Consider the following 13,980-nt stretch of genomic DNA (forward strand, 5'->3'; position numbering starts at 1 on the left):
TGATTTAAATACCCAACATCCATGAAACTACGGTTTTGTAAAAAATACTTATAATTTTACACTCATAATTTTGTATGTTATTTTCTTAATTATAGTTATAACTTTTTTTTCCTTTCCTCTGCCCACTTCACATCCAAGGATGTAAAAATATAATAATTTTTTTAATATATATATATAGAATGAAATATCCACCCTTTAATATCCTAATGTTATACTGTAAGCAAATATAAAACCAGTTTATGAACATAAATTCCAAGGATTATTCCTTAATTCCCATCCAAGGTTCATGTAACTAATAAGACCAATCACCAATACACACTCGAAAGGTAAACAAGGAATCGTTGATCCATCAAGAGTACTATCTTCACTTCTTCATGACTGAGTGAATAAGAGTTGTTTAAATGGCAGCACTTGCCCCACTCAAACGTAAAATTCCAAGATATAAGACCTCATCTTTTAAAATTAAAAGGAAAAACAAACACGTAAAATAATAATAATAATTTATACAATAAAAATTATAATGTACAATTATATTTAAATGTCAATAAATTTTATGATAACTTTAAAATGTCAGGTAACATTTTAAAAACAGACATTAGTATAAATTTAGAAATTTTTATATTTAATTTAAATTTTTTATTTAACTTATATTTAGCGATTAATAAAATAATAAATTATAACTCGTTAGATATAAGTTAAACAAAAATAATAATAATAACTGTCAATTTCTTTGTATATTCGTATAATCTAATTAAATATTTTTGGTGAAGTTATATATTACACTTTATATCTTAGTCATATTTAATATATATCATGGAAAAAACTTAAGAGTATTTTTTTTGTATTTTTAAAAAAATTTAAATAAAAAAGTATACTTATTTTTTAATTTAAAAAAAATCTTTTTAAAAATTGAAATAAACATGCTTTTATTTAACCTTTTCTTCAGTATTCAAAGTTATGGATTTTATTTTTTAACAAATAATCTTCACAGCAAGAAAAAAAATCCGACAATTTTAAGAATAGATTATTAACGATTTAGAGTATGTTTGTTTCTAATTCTCTTTTTAAAAACTAAAAATACATATATTTTTAATTTTTAAATTAAAAAAAAAGAACTCTTTTGAAAATTGGAAATAAACGTACCTTGACCTCTACTCAATATTTATTAACGATTCTTTATTTGACGTAAATTAATCGTCAAGAAGCATTCAGCGTCGGTTTTATCCAATTGACGGCGATGCCGTCACAAATGTTCTAACTGCCAGAAAATTGTATTTGTTTAGGTTAAAATTGCCACTGAATAAAGTTAAAAATTCCCAATCATGAGTTAACTTATGAACTAGTGGTAATAAAAATCGACAGAAAGTGAATTTGTACTTTTGACAATTAAAACCTAACCTAATTTAACATATTATATATAAATTACCAGAAAAAGACCTAAAAAGAACCCTTTGTTGTGATCCCTGCATCCCTACTTTTAATCCCAAATGTTTGTATACTAAAAAATGTGTGAAAGGGAATATAATAAATATTAAGTTTTAGATTTGATTTTAAGAAACTAAAAGTAAAATTTTTTTATTAAAAAAAGGTTTATTACATTGAAAATAGAAAAATGTAATAAATATCTGATTTTTTAAAAATAGAAATACCATTTTTCAGTATTTAAAATTAACCCTAAGAACTAATATTATCAAAATCGGTGATACATTTGTCACAATCATAGCAAGTGCAATTACTGCATCCTATAAAGGTGTGAATGTGCAATCAATACAAAAGAAAAGATCTTAAAGATCAGTAGCATAGGACTCAGTCGTCCTCGCCCTTCTCTGGTTTTCATGATATACTGTCATATATTGTCGTGCAACCAACCTTGTTCACATCCTTCAAACCTTATTTTCAATTTGATTTTAAGTATATATAAATCTTAGCTGATAAAATGTTTTGAAAATTAAGCATAAGAGTACGGAGGGCATTGGAATGTGACAGTGAAAATGATTTCGAAACCAACTTGACGCGCGTTATCCTCCTCGAAGACCATTGGAATTGGAATTGGAATTTTCATGATGTTCAGACTTGTGAAAGACTTACTCCAACCATATAAATATTTGTGGAGGATGCAAATGCCTTCCATAGTAATAACCCATCTTCTTCTGTGATCATGGATACTTTTCTTTCCAATGTTAAATTCGTTTTGCTTTGCTTGCTATGTTGTATATGCATGTTCAACTTTGTTACGTGCAGTTTGAAAGTTCAGTGCAATGAGAAGGACATGAACACACTCCTACACTTCAAACAAGGAGTCGTTGATCCTTCCGGTTTGCTATCTTCATGGTTTCCAAAACTAGATTGTTGTGAGTGGAAAGGAGTCAAGTGTGACAACATCACAGGCAGAGTCACAGACCTCAATCTCCCTTGTCCTACTAATCACCCTACAGTTGTTGTTTATGGAGAGATTGATGACAAATCACACTGCTTAACAGGTGAACTCAGCTTGTCTTTGTTGGAACTTGAATTTTTGAGCTACTTGAATTTGAGTAACAATGACTTCAAGACTATCCAATATAATTCAAAGGGTAGCAAGAAATGTGATGATTTGTCAAGAGGTACATCTTCCCATATCTGTGGAAACTCCACCAACCTTCATTATCTTGACTTTTCATATAATTATGATATTCGTGTTGACAATCTCCATTGGTTTTCCCATCTTTCCTCATTGCAATATCTTAACCTTAATGGTGTTTATCTTCACAAGGAAATTGATTGGCTTCAATCAGTGACCATGCTCCCTTCACTTCAAAAGTTACACTTGGAGAATTGTCAACTTGGAAACCTCTATCCATCTCTTCAGTACGCTAATTTTAGTTCGCTTAAAGTTTTGAAGCTTGCTAACAATAATTTTATGTCTAATCAGTTGCCTAGGTGGTTATTCAATCTTAGTAGTGACATTTCTTATATTGACCTTAGCCAAAACCAGATACATAGCCAATTACCCAAAACATTGCCAAATTTTAGAAGCATTAAAGTCTTGATTTTGTCTGGAAATTATCTCAAAGGTCCCCTTCCAGATTGGCTAGGACAACTTGAACAACTACTGGTACTTGATCTTTCTGTAAATTTTTTTTCTGGTCCAATCCCGTCAAATCTGGGAAATATATCTTCCTTGCTTGCATTGATTCTTAATTCAAATAAATTGAATGGAAATATTCCAGAAAGCCTCGGGCAACTCTCCAACTTGGAGCAAATTGAAGTCAATGGTAATTCCTTGACAGGGGTTGTGTCTGAAAGAAATTTTTTCTCTCTTTCAAATTTAAAGGTCCTTTTCGTAGGTTCACCTGCCTTGATCTTTGATTTTGATCCTGAATGGGTTCCTCCTTTTCAACTTCAACGGATTGAATTGTACTATGTGAGTGGAAAACTTCCTTCATGGCTATTTACACAGAGCGCTCTCACATTTCTGACCATTAAAGACTCAAGTGCTTCATTTGAACCTCTTGACAAGTTTTGGAACTTTTCTACTCAACTTGAATATTTGTTTTTGGAAAACAATACTATCAACGGGGACATGTCAAACGTGTTTCTAAACTCAACAACTGTCTGGCTAGTTTCCAATAATTTGAGTGGTGGCTTGCCTCAAATATCACCAAATGTGGTCATTTTGTGTTTATATAACCATTCTTTGTCTGGACCTATCTCTCCTCTCCTGTGCAACAACATGACAGAAAAAAATAACTTAATGTACTTGGACTTGGGTTATAATCATTTATCAGGAGAACTCACAGATTGTTGGAATGCTTGGAATTTGTTGGTTCATATTGATGTGAGTTACAACAACCTGACAGGCAAGATTCCTCACTCAATGGGAGCCTTGTCTGACCTTTTTGCATTGTATCTAGAAAGCAATAAGTTATTTGGAGAGGTGCCTTTGGCACTGAAAGGTTGCCAAAAACTTTCAATCCTTGATGTGGGTCACAACAATCTTTCTGGAGCTATACCAAGCTGGATGGGTCAGAGTATGAAAGGTCTTAAACTGAGATCCAATCAATTCAGTGGCAATATTCCCACGCAGTTATGTCAACTTCATTCTCTAATGGTGATGGATTTTGCAAGTAACAATTTATCAGGACCAATACCCAATTGCTTGCATAACTTCACAGCCATGTTTTCTGATGAGGCTTCAAGTAAGTTTGGCATTATCATTTATATAGCAGGTGCACCATGGATCTTCTTTTTTAGTATTACAATGCTTATAAAAGGCAATGAATTAGAGTATTTTAATTTGATGAATCTCATTGATCTTTCAAGCAACAATTTGTCTGGAAGTGTGCCTATAGAGATGTATATGCTCACTGGACTGCAATCATTGAATTTATCCCATAATCAATTGGTGGGAACAATACCAGAAGAGATTGGAAACTTGAAACGGTTGGAGTCCATTGATCTCTCAAACAATCATTTCTCAGGAGAAATTCCTCAGTCCATGTCTAATTTGCATTTTGTTGGTGTCTTGAACCTCTCATTCAACAATTTTATGGGCAAAATCCCATCAGGGACCCAACTTGGTTCTACAAACCTTAGTTACATAGCCAATCCTGACCTTTGTGGACCACCACTAACAAAGATATGCCTTCAAGATGAAAAACCCCACAGTACGAAACCCTCGGAAGATGATGATGGTGATGACAAATCTCAATTACTTTCATGCTTCTATATGGGCTTGGGAATTGGATTTGCAGCGGGATTTTTGGGAGTTTTGGGAGCCATTTTCTTCAGCAGAACATGCAGGCATGCGTATTTCAAATTTCTTCACCAATTGTATGTCATGCTCATCCAAAAGTAGACTCCTTCTATTGAAATCAAGAATATTGCAACTGTGGTAAGTAAAGCAACTTTTTTTTCCCTTTATTGAGCTTTAAATTGAGTCTGGATTTTCTATATATATATTGTTTAAATCAAATATACAACCTACTATCTAGAAAGCGAGTACTTTTTAATCTTTTTAAGATCCAATATATATCATCTGTCCGTAATTACACAGACACAGTACATGTCAAGACTTGAGACAAGTTTTCCTGGCCACTAGATGGGTTGTGGATGTATAGGTGATTAACATGCCGTATCTATTTTTGTTAACTCATCACAACAACCCTTAACCTATTTATTGAGTTAATTACCAATGAAATTTCAGGGCTTAACAACCCTGAACCAGTTAGAAAGGCATGCTCTATCCTTCACATAAATCAAGGCTTGTAAGTTTTTCAGCAATCGTGCTTTGGACTTCTTAGAAAACCAATTGGAAGAACAGATGACAAAAGAAACAAAAGACGCACTAAAACATTTTTTTGTCAAACACTAATTCCTCAAATTGATGTCTTCCTAGTGCTTTAGATAGTAATAGTTGAATATACTCAAACTTGAAAACTAACAACTAGTTATTTACCCTTGCAAAATCTGTGTACACAATTTGCAGCTCCTTAATATGGTTCCCTAACTTCATATAGAGGTTTCTACAAGAGGCCCAAGGTTGCAAGTGTTCTTAAGATTCATAAATTGAAAATGTGACTTTAAGTTCGGGAGTTTAATAAGCTACTTAGCCCGTTGCAAATTTAGGATTGTTTTCTGTTGTAAGTTTGCTTTATAGCATTATGTGGAAGATATTTGAAGGCACCATATCTTATTTCAGATTATGAAAAAAAATCATAAAAATTGGAATTCTCATTCTCTAATAACTTCCATGTGCTTTTTGTTAAGTGTACAATATGACAACAGATTCAACTTTAACAATAAGTTAACATAAACAATTCATAATATGGTTGGAACTATTATTTAACCAATTATGCAGTCATCATGTCTTCATTAGTAGTTTGCAATGTTTCTGAACAGTGGTCCTTTGAAAAATTAAAAAGGAAAAAGAAGTGGGAAGGAGCAGAGGGCCAGAATATTCAATAAGTCAAACCACCTAAATAATAGTCTAAAATGCAAGGCGTTGTGTTTTTCACTTTTTTAGTATTATGGTAAGTTACTGGTGTAGAATTTATGCCATTTCACAAAAAGAACAATGATAACCACCGCAAAAAGAATCCGGAATGCTGTAAAATGTAACTGTTAGGGGATGAAGTATAAAATGACTTAAATCATATTTTGATTTCTAAACATTTGCAATTTTTTTATTTAGTCATTTTTTATATTTTTTTCAATCTAATCCTTCAAAAAAATGATTCTCATTTGCATCTAGCCCCTTCATTAGTAATTTATTCTCTTATTTTGTTTTTTTCACATAATATCTAAGTTAACTCATAATTTAACTGAGACATAAAATAAACAGAATGTGTAATTAATAACATCACATCTTCCGTATTTTCAAAGAAATTTCAGCTTATAAAGCTAGAACTTCCAAAATTAAGATTTAAAAATATAAAAGAAATAAAAGTGTAAATATCACATCACTGTCAACACCCACCAACCAACTGGATGTCATATTAGTATAAATTGATTATTATATGTACATACTAGAAAAAAGTAATAAATTACTAATAAAAAAATACAAAAATAAAAATAATTTATGAGAGACTTATTTTAAAAAATTAAAAATCAATGGATCAAATAAAAAATTAAAATTTTTAAAGATAAAAATTTTATTTAAGCCAAATAAAATATATGTTTTAGACTTGAAAATGGATTCAATGATCATTTCGGACTTAAAAATTTGCTGCTTATTTTACCACTGACGTTGGCAATGGGAATTAAATTTTCTAAAGACGTTGGTACAAAACAATGATATTATTTATGTTACCTCTCTCTGATAACATGGTACTCATGATTGTTCTTTCCAATCGAGATCGTCTTATTAGGCTACTTTTTGTGAGATTTCTGAAGCCACAAGATTCCCTTTTAGACTTATTTGCTTCGAATGATTTCTTCGTGTGGTTGTGTTATCAAAGTTCGTGACGGCAAATTTAACAAATATAATTTTTTTTAACCCGCTGATCAGATCATGTATTACCAAATCAAGAAAGGAGTTAGCATATCTTAACTAATAACACAACATCATTGAATGAATGGAAAAAAAAAAAAAAAAGACACTGAAAATGCATCATATTTGAATACTTAAATTGGAAGAAAAATCCTAACAAAAATATCTCTCCAGAAATTATGCCTACCTCAGACGTCTGATATACTCACTTTGCTAGCCCATTACACATCCGCGCGCGTACACACACAGGGATAGAGATAGATCAAGTTACAAGAATTACTTTGCTAACATATGATCATACATATAAAATTTTAAATAAATCAGGCTTTCATGGATATATAATTTTGTAATTAACATTTATTTATATTTTAAAAATTTGTTAAACATTAAAATAAAGCTGTCTATTGAATTGTTCATTTTTTATTTGTATGATTTTTGACAAAATTGATCTATTTAAAAGCAACTTTTAATTTAACATTGAATTAACAAATTTTAATATTTATACTAACTGCATAACATCAGTTGCTGACTTGCCTTTCTTTTTCTTCTAATAAACTCAGATTTCGGCAATGCCATTATATATTACAACATAAAGATCCAATAGAACCTATTTAAGTTCTCACTTCTCGCCAAGGAGATAATGAAAAACTCCAAAATAGAATGCGGTGCTATGATAAAGATGTTACGCGGACAGAGTTATCAGCTGATCCAGTCAAGAAAATGGGCAAGGTTGGATGCCAATCCACAGTAGTAATGTGAGCACCGTGAGGAAGGGTTCTCCAACCACTCAAATGACCTTGAACCTGACACAAGGAAGCCAGCCAGACATTTTCAGAAAACTAACAAGATAACCACAATCAAGCCAAAATTTAATGGCTGCCACTAGCCAAACCAATATACGAGTAAGTAGACTTGAAAGGGATGGTCTGATCACAATTCATGGGAGAACTAAAGAAACATTAACCTGATATATTGGTGCTCTAACCGAACTGGACGTTACCAACAGTCTCCTCCCATTTGCATCTAATGCCATCTCATGTCTGCTACATTTTGAACCATTGAAGGGATAACAGAACCTGTGAAATGTTTATCATGCTGACAATTAATTCTTCAAACATATCTTAAAGCAAGGATAGAAGAGACGGAGTATTTGCATCTCAGTTGTAAGTGACTAGTCCAACCCCACTAATTTCGAATGTGTATAAATATTTTTATATTATTAGTAATACTAAAAAATTTAAATAAAATATTTACATTTCTATCATTTGAAATATTAACTTCATTCAGTAGTAAGGCAAATCTAGTTTATAAAAAGTAATTTAAGAAACTTGTGAGTTTAATCATAAGGTGTCAAACTATAAATATACCTACTGCAGTCTCTTGACCACAGGATTTGACCTTGATTCTGCAAACTCCACTCAAAAATCTGACAAAAGAACCAATTAGTATGAAGTGTACAATACATTTCACAAGCTGGTATAACATTTACATAAATAGTCCTTGCCTTCCCATCAGAGCCCAGGCTAAAAATGCTAGTCTCATCTGGCCCAAAAAGAATAGAGCTGATAGATGAATCATGTGCAGGCCAGCCAGTGATTTGTAAACCAGAAGACATGTCTTTGACTTGTTAAGGATGACATGATTCACTGCTAGTATTGTAGTACATTCACAATATATTCTCTTACAATAAAAAATTTGCCACATTTTATTTCAGCAAACAACTGAGCCTAATAATCATAAGGAACCTCCAGATAGCACAAGAATCCGTTAAATTGACAAATATGGCAAGGGAAGATATAACTTCCTGAATACAAGACAAAACAATATTTTATTTTATAGATGAATGAAAATATACATTAATGCAGGGAGATAATCACAAGAATAAAATTCAGGATACCAAACATGTGAATCATTCCATCAACAGCAGAAGCTGCTAAAATCTTTCCATTATGATTAAAGCATAGAGAAGTTATCGCTGGCGGATCTTCTCCAAGAGGAAGGACTGTCTTCATGAAATCTAAAATTAAACTTAGACACAAATGGCATAACCACTCTATACAAAGAAGCACATACCATGGCTTTCCACAGCTTCATGTTCCACACAGTTAGTGAAGCAAAACCCAGGTTGTCACAATAGTTGGAACCAGCCCTACATAGACAGTATCGTCCTTGTAATTCCTTGCTAACATAATTTACATGTTTGGCAATTAGTCCTTGTACCTTAAAAACTTACATTCTAATCCCTATATGAATATTTCATTCCGCTTAGTCCCTATTGTTTAAAGTTGTTAGTGAAAGTTACATTTAATTAAGTTATTGTTAAAGTCATGTCAGCATTTTTTTAATAGTGTTATAACATTAGGCAAAAAAAATAAGAAAAATGCTTGTATAGAAATTAAAACATAAGTTTTTTTTAGTACAGGTACCAATTTGTAAATGATTTTCAATTGTAAGACCAAGTACGTATTCTAACCTAAAAAGAGGGATACCCTGATCAATGGTAGCATTTTTTTAATAGTGTTATAATGTTAGGCAAAAAAAATAAGAAAAAATGCTTGTACAGAAATTAAAACAGAAGTTTTTTTAGTACAGGTACTAATTCGTAAATGATTTTCAATTACAAGACCAAGTACGTATTTTAATCTAAAAAGAGGGATACCCTGATCAATGGTACTTAACCATAGTTTCATCCTTACGTCCAAAATCATAACAGCAAAATGTACACATCATAATTGGACAAATATTGTGTTAAAATAGAGGGTCAAGTCACCAAATCATATTAATAATTTACTACTACGAAAAAGAATTCAGTATTTAAAAAATTTAATGAATACCCTCCAGATGCTGCAGCAGACACAAAAATAGGTTCCACGGGACTGCACTTTATGTCCAAAACACTGTAAAAATACACATGTCAGAGAATTGAAAAACAATGCACAAAAACTGAAAATGATATAATTAAGAAACCTAGGAAATGCTTCAGTTGTGTTGAGGTCACACACAACTCTCTTTGCGTCCACATTCCATGCCTTAATGCACCCATCAGCTGTACCTATTAGAAGCTTTTATCAAGAATGAACAACTTAATTTTATTTTACAAATTACAATCCCATACCATCAATTTAAATAACTAATATCACCATGAGAAACCAATTCACATACCAAGCGGTCTGATTTACATTCCCAGTCAAGCGACAAAACTTCAGAACCACAATATATGGTTGCATTTCTGGACACCGGAGTTGATGTATCATATGTCCATATCCTTTATTAAAACATGTAGAGAAAACAAAGGCCAAATTGCTTGAGAGAGATTTCATAAAAGATAAGAGTTTCAGATACTCAGTGAATGGTAAAGAAGAAGGCATAAATGGAGGGAAACGTATAAAGGGCCATTTCTAGACAAAAAATGCATTGGAGTGCATCAAACTATTTCTTTTTGTATTTAACTTCTTATCTGTTGTTGATGGTATTGCTCTAAATACATCTGCACACAAGGTTACTGATACTAACTGAACCATAACACAAGAAGAAAGGAAATATGGAAATGAATTGCACTAGGAGAAATCACTGAGGTCAGAAGAGAATATACCAGTGAGATAAGTGAAATACATAAAAGATTAAGTAGCAGAAACAAAAATGAAAATGATAACCCAAGCGTTTTTGAGAGGCCTTGAGCTCCCTCCCAGTTTTCCTGTTTGCTCTTTTTCTTTCTTCTTTCCTACCCTCCCCACCATTTGATATATTCTGTTTATAAACTCATCATTGTCCATGCCACGTGTAAACCCATACCATTCTCAATTCCTACCCTTTCCACACTCATGTGAGGTGTAGATCTCTTGCTTTCTCTTTTATTTCTCCTTTTGAGCCACCTGATAAGTATCGGTTTGCTAACAATTTCTAAATAATGGCAAATGAGTACATGGTATAGCCCAGTAATCAAGTCAAATAATTACATGAAACCAGTTCCATTATTCCATGTATGTAATAATCTTGACATGTTTGGTTCAACTCACAAAGAGGGTACCTGACAGTTCCATCCATAGAAGCACTGGCAATATTGTTTCCAGATGCAGAGAAGCGGCATCGACTGATTGAACTGGTGTGCCCCAAAAATGTCTCCTAGAAACCACAGTGATGTGATATTTATAGATTCAAATGAAACTTCATAAACAATTGTGCGGAAGAAAGCGCAGGAAAAAGGGGGGGAAAACATAAATAAGGCTCCATAAGCAATTTTACTTGGTGCTCCACTTTGACTTCAGCAAAATCTTCTTCCCCGTCATTTTCTGCTGCAAAATTAATTGATAATATTTCATTTCTGAATACACAACTATGGTTACTGAATCATTTAGTAGTTCAAATTAAGTGCACCAAGATTAGTTGCTAACTAAGTGAATAGAATGCAAACATTTTTAGCAATAAGAAAATGATTGAATGCTTCCTCATTTCAAAACTAAATAAACAAATACAAAGCTTTCTTGTTTCATTCCAAAACTGATTCAATATCTTTGAACTGGTTTTTAGTACCTAATGTCCTTTTTATGCTTTTAGGCTCCTGCAACTAACACCATCATTTGAAACCAAAACATGTAAATTTCTCCTCATACAAAATCAATATCTTGTTTTAGTGAAATTTGTGCTCACAAGTTGTAACAACTGGCAATGCAAATGTAAGATCACCACTTGTCTTTAGGATGCACAAGAGAGTTTTATTGCTGGAGAATATCATGTCTCAGAATTGACAGGCATCTTATATTATTTGTCCATGGTCCTACCTTTTCAAAATGATTCAATGACTATTTAACTAGTTATGTTTTTAAAACTATAATTCATCATTTAGAAGATGTCAGCACATGAATGTAAACAATATATAAATAGAAAGTATCCATCAAGTCGCTTAATAAGACAATGATCAGGCAACTAATTAATGTCACTTCACATAGAGGGATTTCGGCTTTGAAGAATATTTATTTGTCTGCTTGTATGGGGGTGATCATGACCTTTTAGAGTGGTATTGCCAGCTCCACCATTTCTCAGATGATCACTCGATAGGGAAGTTGAATGATCACCAGACCTAGAGCTGATGAAATCAGAATGAATATTTCCAGGAGCACCCACAACTGAATCTTGGCTAATATCTGTTTGACCTACTCGTGGAATAACAGTTGGAAAAACCTCTGAAGGATCTTTCGACACGTGAGTACTTCCTTCATGCAGATTGCTTGCCAAATTAATACTTCCTTCCATGCTTCAATCCAAATTTATTAGAAAACTAAGCATATCTCACACACACACAACTATTGAATTAAAAGATGCTTACCTTCTAAACTGGGATAGCTGTGCTTCTTTCTCATCAAGTAAAGCCTGAAGTTGTGACAATTTAAGATTTAAATGTACAATATCTCTTTTGAGAAGGTTGGTAGCATTTATCTCTGAACTGATCTTCAGTAGAGCAGGTAGGCGTGATAGTATTAAGGATAATTTCATAAAAGACTATATAATTGGCTGAGGACATAAGCATCTCCAATCAAATCTAAAAGTACAAAAGATAAACTAAAAAAAAGAAACAAGGAGAAAGCTAGAGATATGAAATATAGTTGTGAAAGAGATCACCAAGAAATTAATTGCCCGATTATTTATGTTTTATTCCCTTCCTTTTTTTCTCCCTATCTCACACAAATGACGATAACCCCATACATGAAGTCCCAAACGCCATACTTCCCCATTGTTGTAACCAAGAAAGCTTGCGAAAGGTAACATACTTAAGATATACAGAGAATGTGTATTCATTGAAAAAAAAAAAAACATATTCCATCCCTACAACCTATAAAAGTATCATTGTGCAATTAGTTAAGAAGATAATTCGCATCAGTAAATAGTATCCTTCCGAAACTTGTTTCTTTTTTCCTCTTTGTGATAATTTATCAACCTTCTTGGTCGTTAACATAATAATAACAGTATATATGAATCTGAATTACAAATGGAACTTAAACAAGAAAAGAAACTAATGATTCTTTTTGTAAAGGATATGAGTACCATTGAAGACCTCACTAAAGAAGTTTCTAGCAGAAAGATGCAAGGCCTGGTACCACTCTTTGGAGAAAAAGATTCGAAAATCTGGATCCAAATGCGGATTCTTGATATAAGGAATCGCTGCAACACAATACAGCATCTCATTCTCAACACTAATCTCACTGATCAAGTTCATTAGAAACGACGAGAAAAGAAACGAAACGCACCAAACCAGTGAGACCAATCTTGAGACCTCTGCAACAAGTCGGTGCCACTGAGTGCGAAAAACTCGACAACTTTGTCGATACGGTTGCATTGCAAGGCGTGAACGACGTAGAAGCGTAGAAGAGAAGTCTCCAACTTAGAGAGAGTGGAAACGAGTGGCGTTTCGGAAGAAGAGAGGTAGCGTTTGAAGAAACCGAGCAGAGCAACCAACTTATCAGCCTGAAACTTTGGAACGTAGAGGGAGAAGATTAGGTCAAGAATCTTCTCAACCTCGAATCCTTTACCGATATCGGTGCGCAATTCGGCTTCGTAAGCTTCGAGAGTGTTGGTAAAACCTCGAAACACCAGAAACTCCCTCACCAACTCCTCCGCATACTGCATCTTCTCCATCAAGAATGGATCTAGGTATGGGAACAGAACGCAAGAATGGAATCGTGTTGAATTCAAAGAAATTTACGGTTACGGCGTCGTATCGGAACGATGCTTGTGGTGTGGCGTTGCTAAATTGCGCCGGTGAGGTCCATAGGATTTGGGAATCTTGTAGGAGACGGTTGATAAGAGTGGCGCGTTGTGTTTTTGGTTTAGAGTGTGAGTTAGCTCCCAAACCATCCCATGCCTCCACCACGTGCCTCGTTTGCGTTCGTTTATGGCATTGATTCGATTGTGACGCTGTCGGTTCAAATCGGCTTTTTTTTCCATAAAATTGAAAAATAATTTGTCTATTTTGAGAATGATAGGTTGCTTATAGGTTATTTGTTTATCGTAGACAG

The 13,980-nt window shown here is 33.2% G+C and overlaps 2 protein-coding genes across 7 annotated transcripts; one reads left to right on the forward strand and one right to left on the reverse strand.

Moving 5' to 3' along the window:
• Positions 1-1,872: 1,872 nt before the first annotated feature.
• LOC113870712 (receptor-like protein EIX1) lies at positions 1,873-9,294 on the forward strand. Of its 3 annotated transcripts, XR_003505687.1 has the most exons (3): positions 2,136-4,873; positions 7,531-8,133; positions 8,836-9,294. XR_003505687.1 is itself a non-coding variant. In XM_027507118.1 (2 exons), exon 1 carries the CDS (start codon positions 2,159-2,161, stop codon positions 4,835-4,837), a length of 2,679 nt encoding a protein of 892 aa, XP_027362919.1. In that variant the 5' UTR covers positions 1,873-2,158; the 3' UTR covers positions 4,838-4,873; positions 7,531-8,653. The 3 variants fall into 3 exon arrangements, 1 of the variants encoding a protein (XP_027362919.1); XM_027507118.1 differs by lacking the exon at positions 8,836-9,294 and having other exon boundaries at positions 1,873-4,873; positions 7,531-8,653; XR_003505686.1 differs by lacking the exons at positions 7,531-8,133; positions 8,836-9,294 and adding an exon at positions 5,055-5,495 and having other exon boundaries at positions 2,136-4,901.
• On the reverse strand, positions 7,445-13,883 carry LOC113870713 (WD repeat-containing protein 91 homolog). 4 transcript variants are annotated; one of them, XM_027507122.1, is made up of 15 exons: positions 13,213-13,883; positions 13,004-13,126; positions 12,294-12,435; positions 11,974-12,221; positions 11,213-11,259; positions 10,998-11,092; positions 10,133-10,235; positions 9,938-10,032; positions 9,805-9,867; positions 9,044-9,119; positions 8,868-8,976; positions 8,475-8,587; positions 8,338-8,396; positions 7,935-8,046; positions 7,445-7,773 (listed from the first exon to the last, which is right to left on the reverse strand). In XM_027507122.1, the coding sequence occupies exons 1-15, from the start codon at positions 13,598-13,600 to the stop codon at positions 7,639-7,641; spliced, it is 1,908 nt and encodes a 635-aa protein (XP_027362923.1). In that variant the 5' UTR covers positions 13,601-13,883; the 3' UTR covers positions 7,445-7,638. The 4 variants fall into 4 exon arrangements, with proteins under 4 accessions (XP_027362923.1, XP_027362922.1, XP_027362925.1 ...); XM_027507121.1 differs by having other exon boundaries at positions 7,606-7,773; positions 11,953-12,221; positions 12,294-12,438; positions 13,007-13,126; XM_027507124.1 differs by lacking the exons at positions 11,974-12,221; positions 12,294-12,435 and having other exon boundaries at positions 7,606-7,773; positions 8,338-8,587; positions 13,010-13,126.
• Positions 13,884-13,980: the final 97 nt, after the last annotated feature.

The sequence above is a fragment of the Abrus precatorius genome, unplaced genomic scaffold (assembly GCF_003935025.1).
Source record: "Abrus precatorius isolate BTA unplaced genomic scaffold, Abrus_2018 Scaffold7, whole genome shotgun sequence".
Classification (NCBI taxonomy): domain Eukaryota; kingdom Viridiplantae; phylum Streptophyta; class Magnoliopsida; order Fabales; family Fabaceae; genus Abrus; species Abrus precatorius.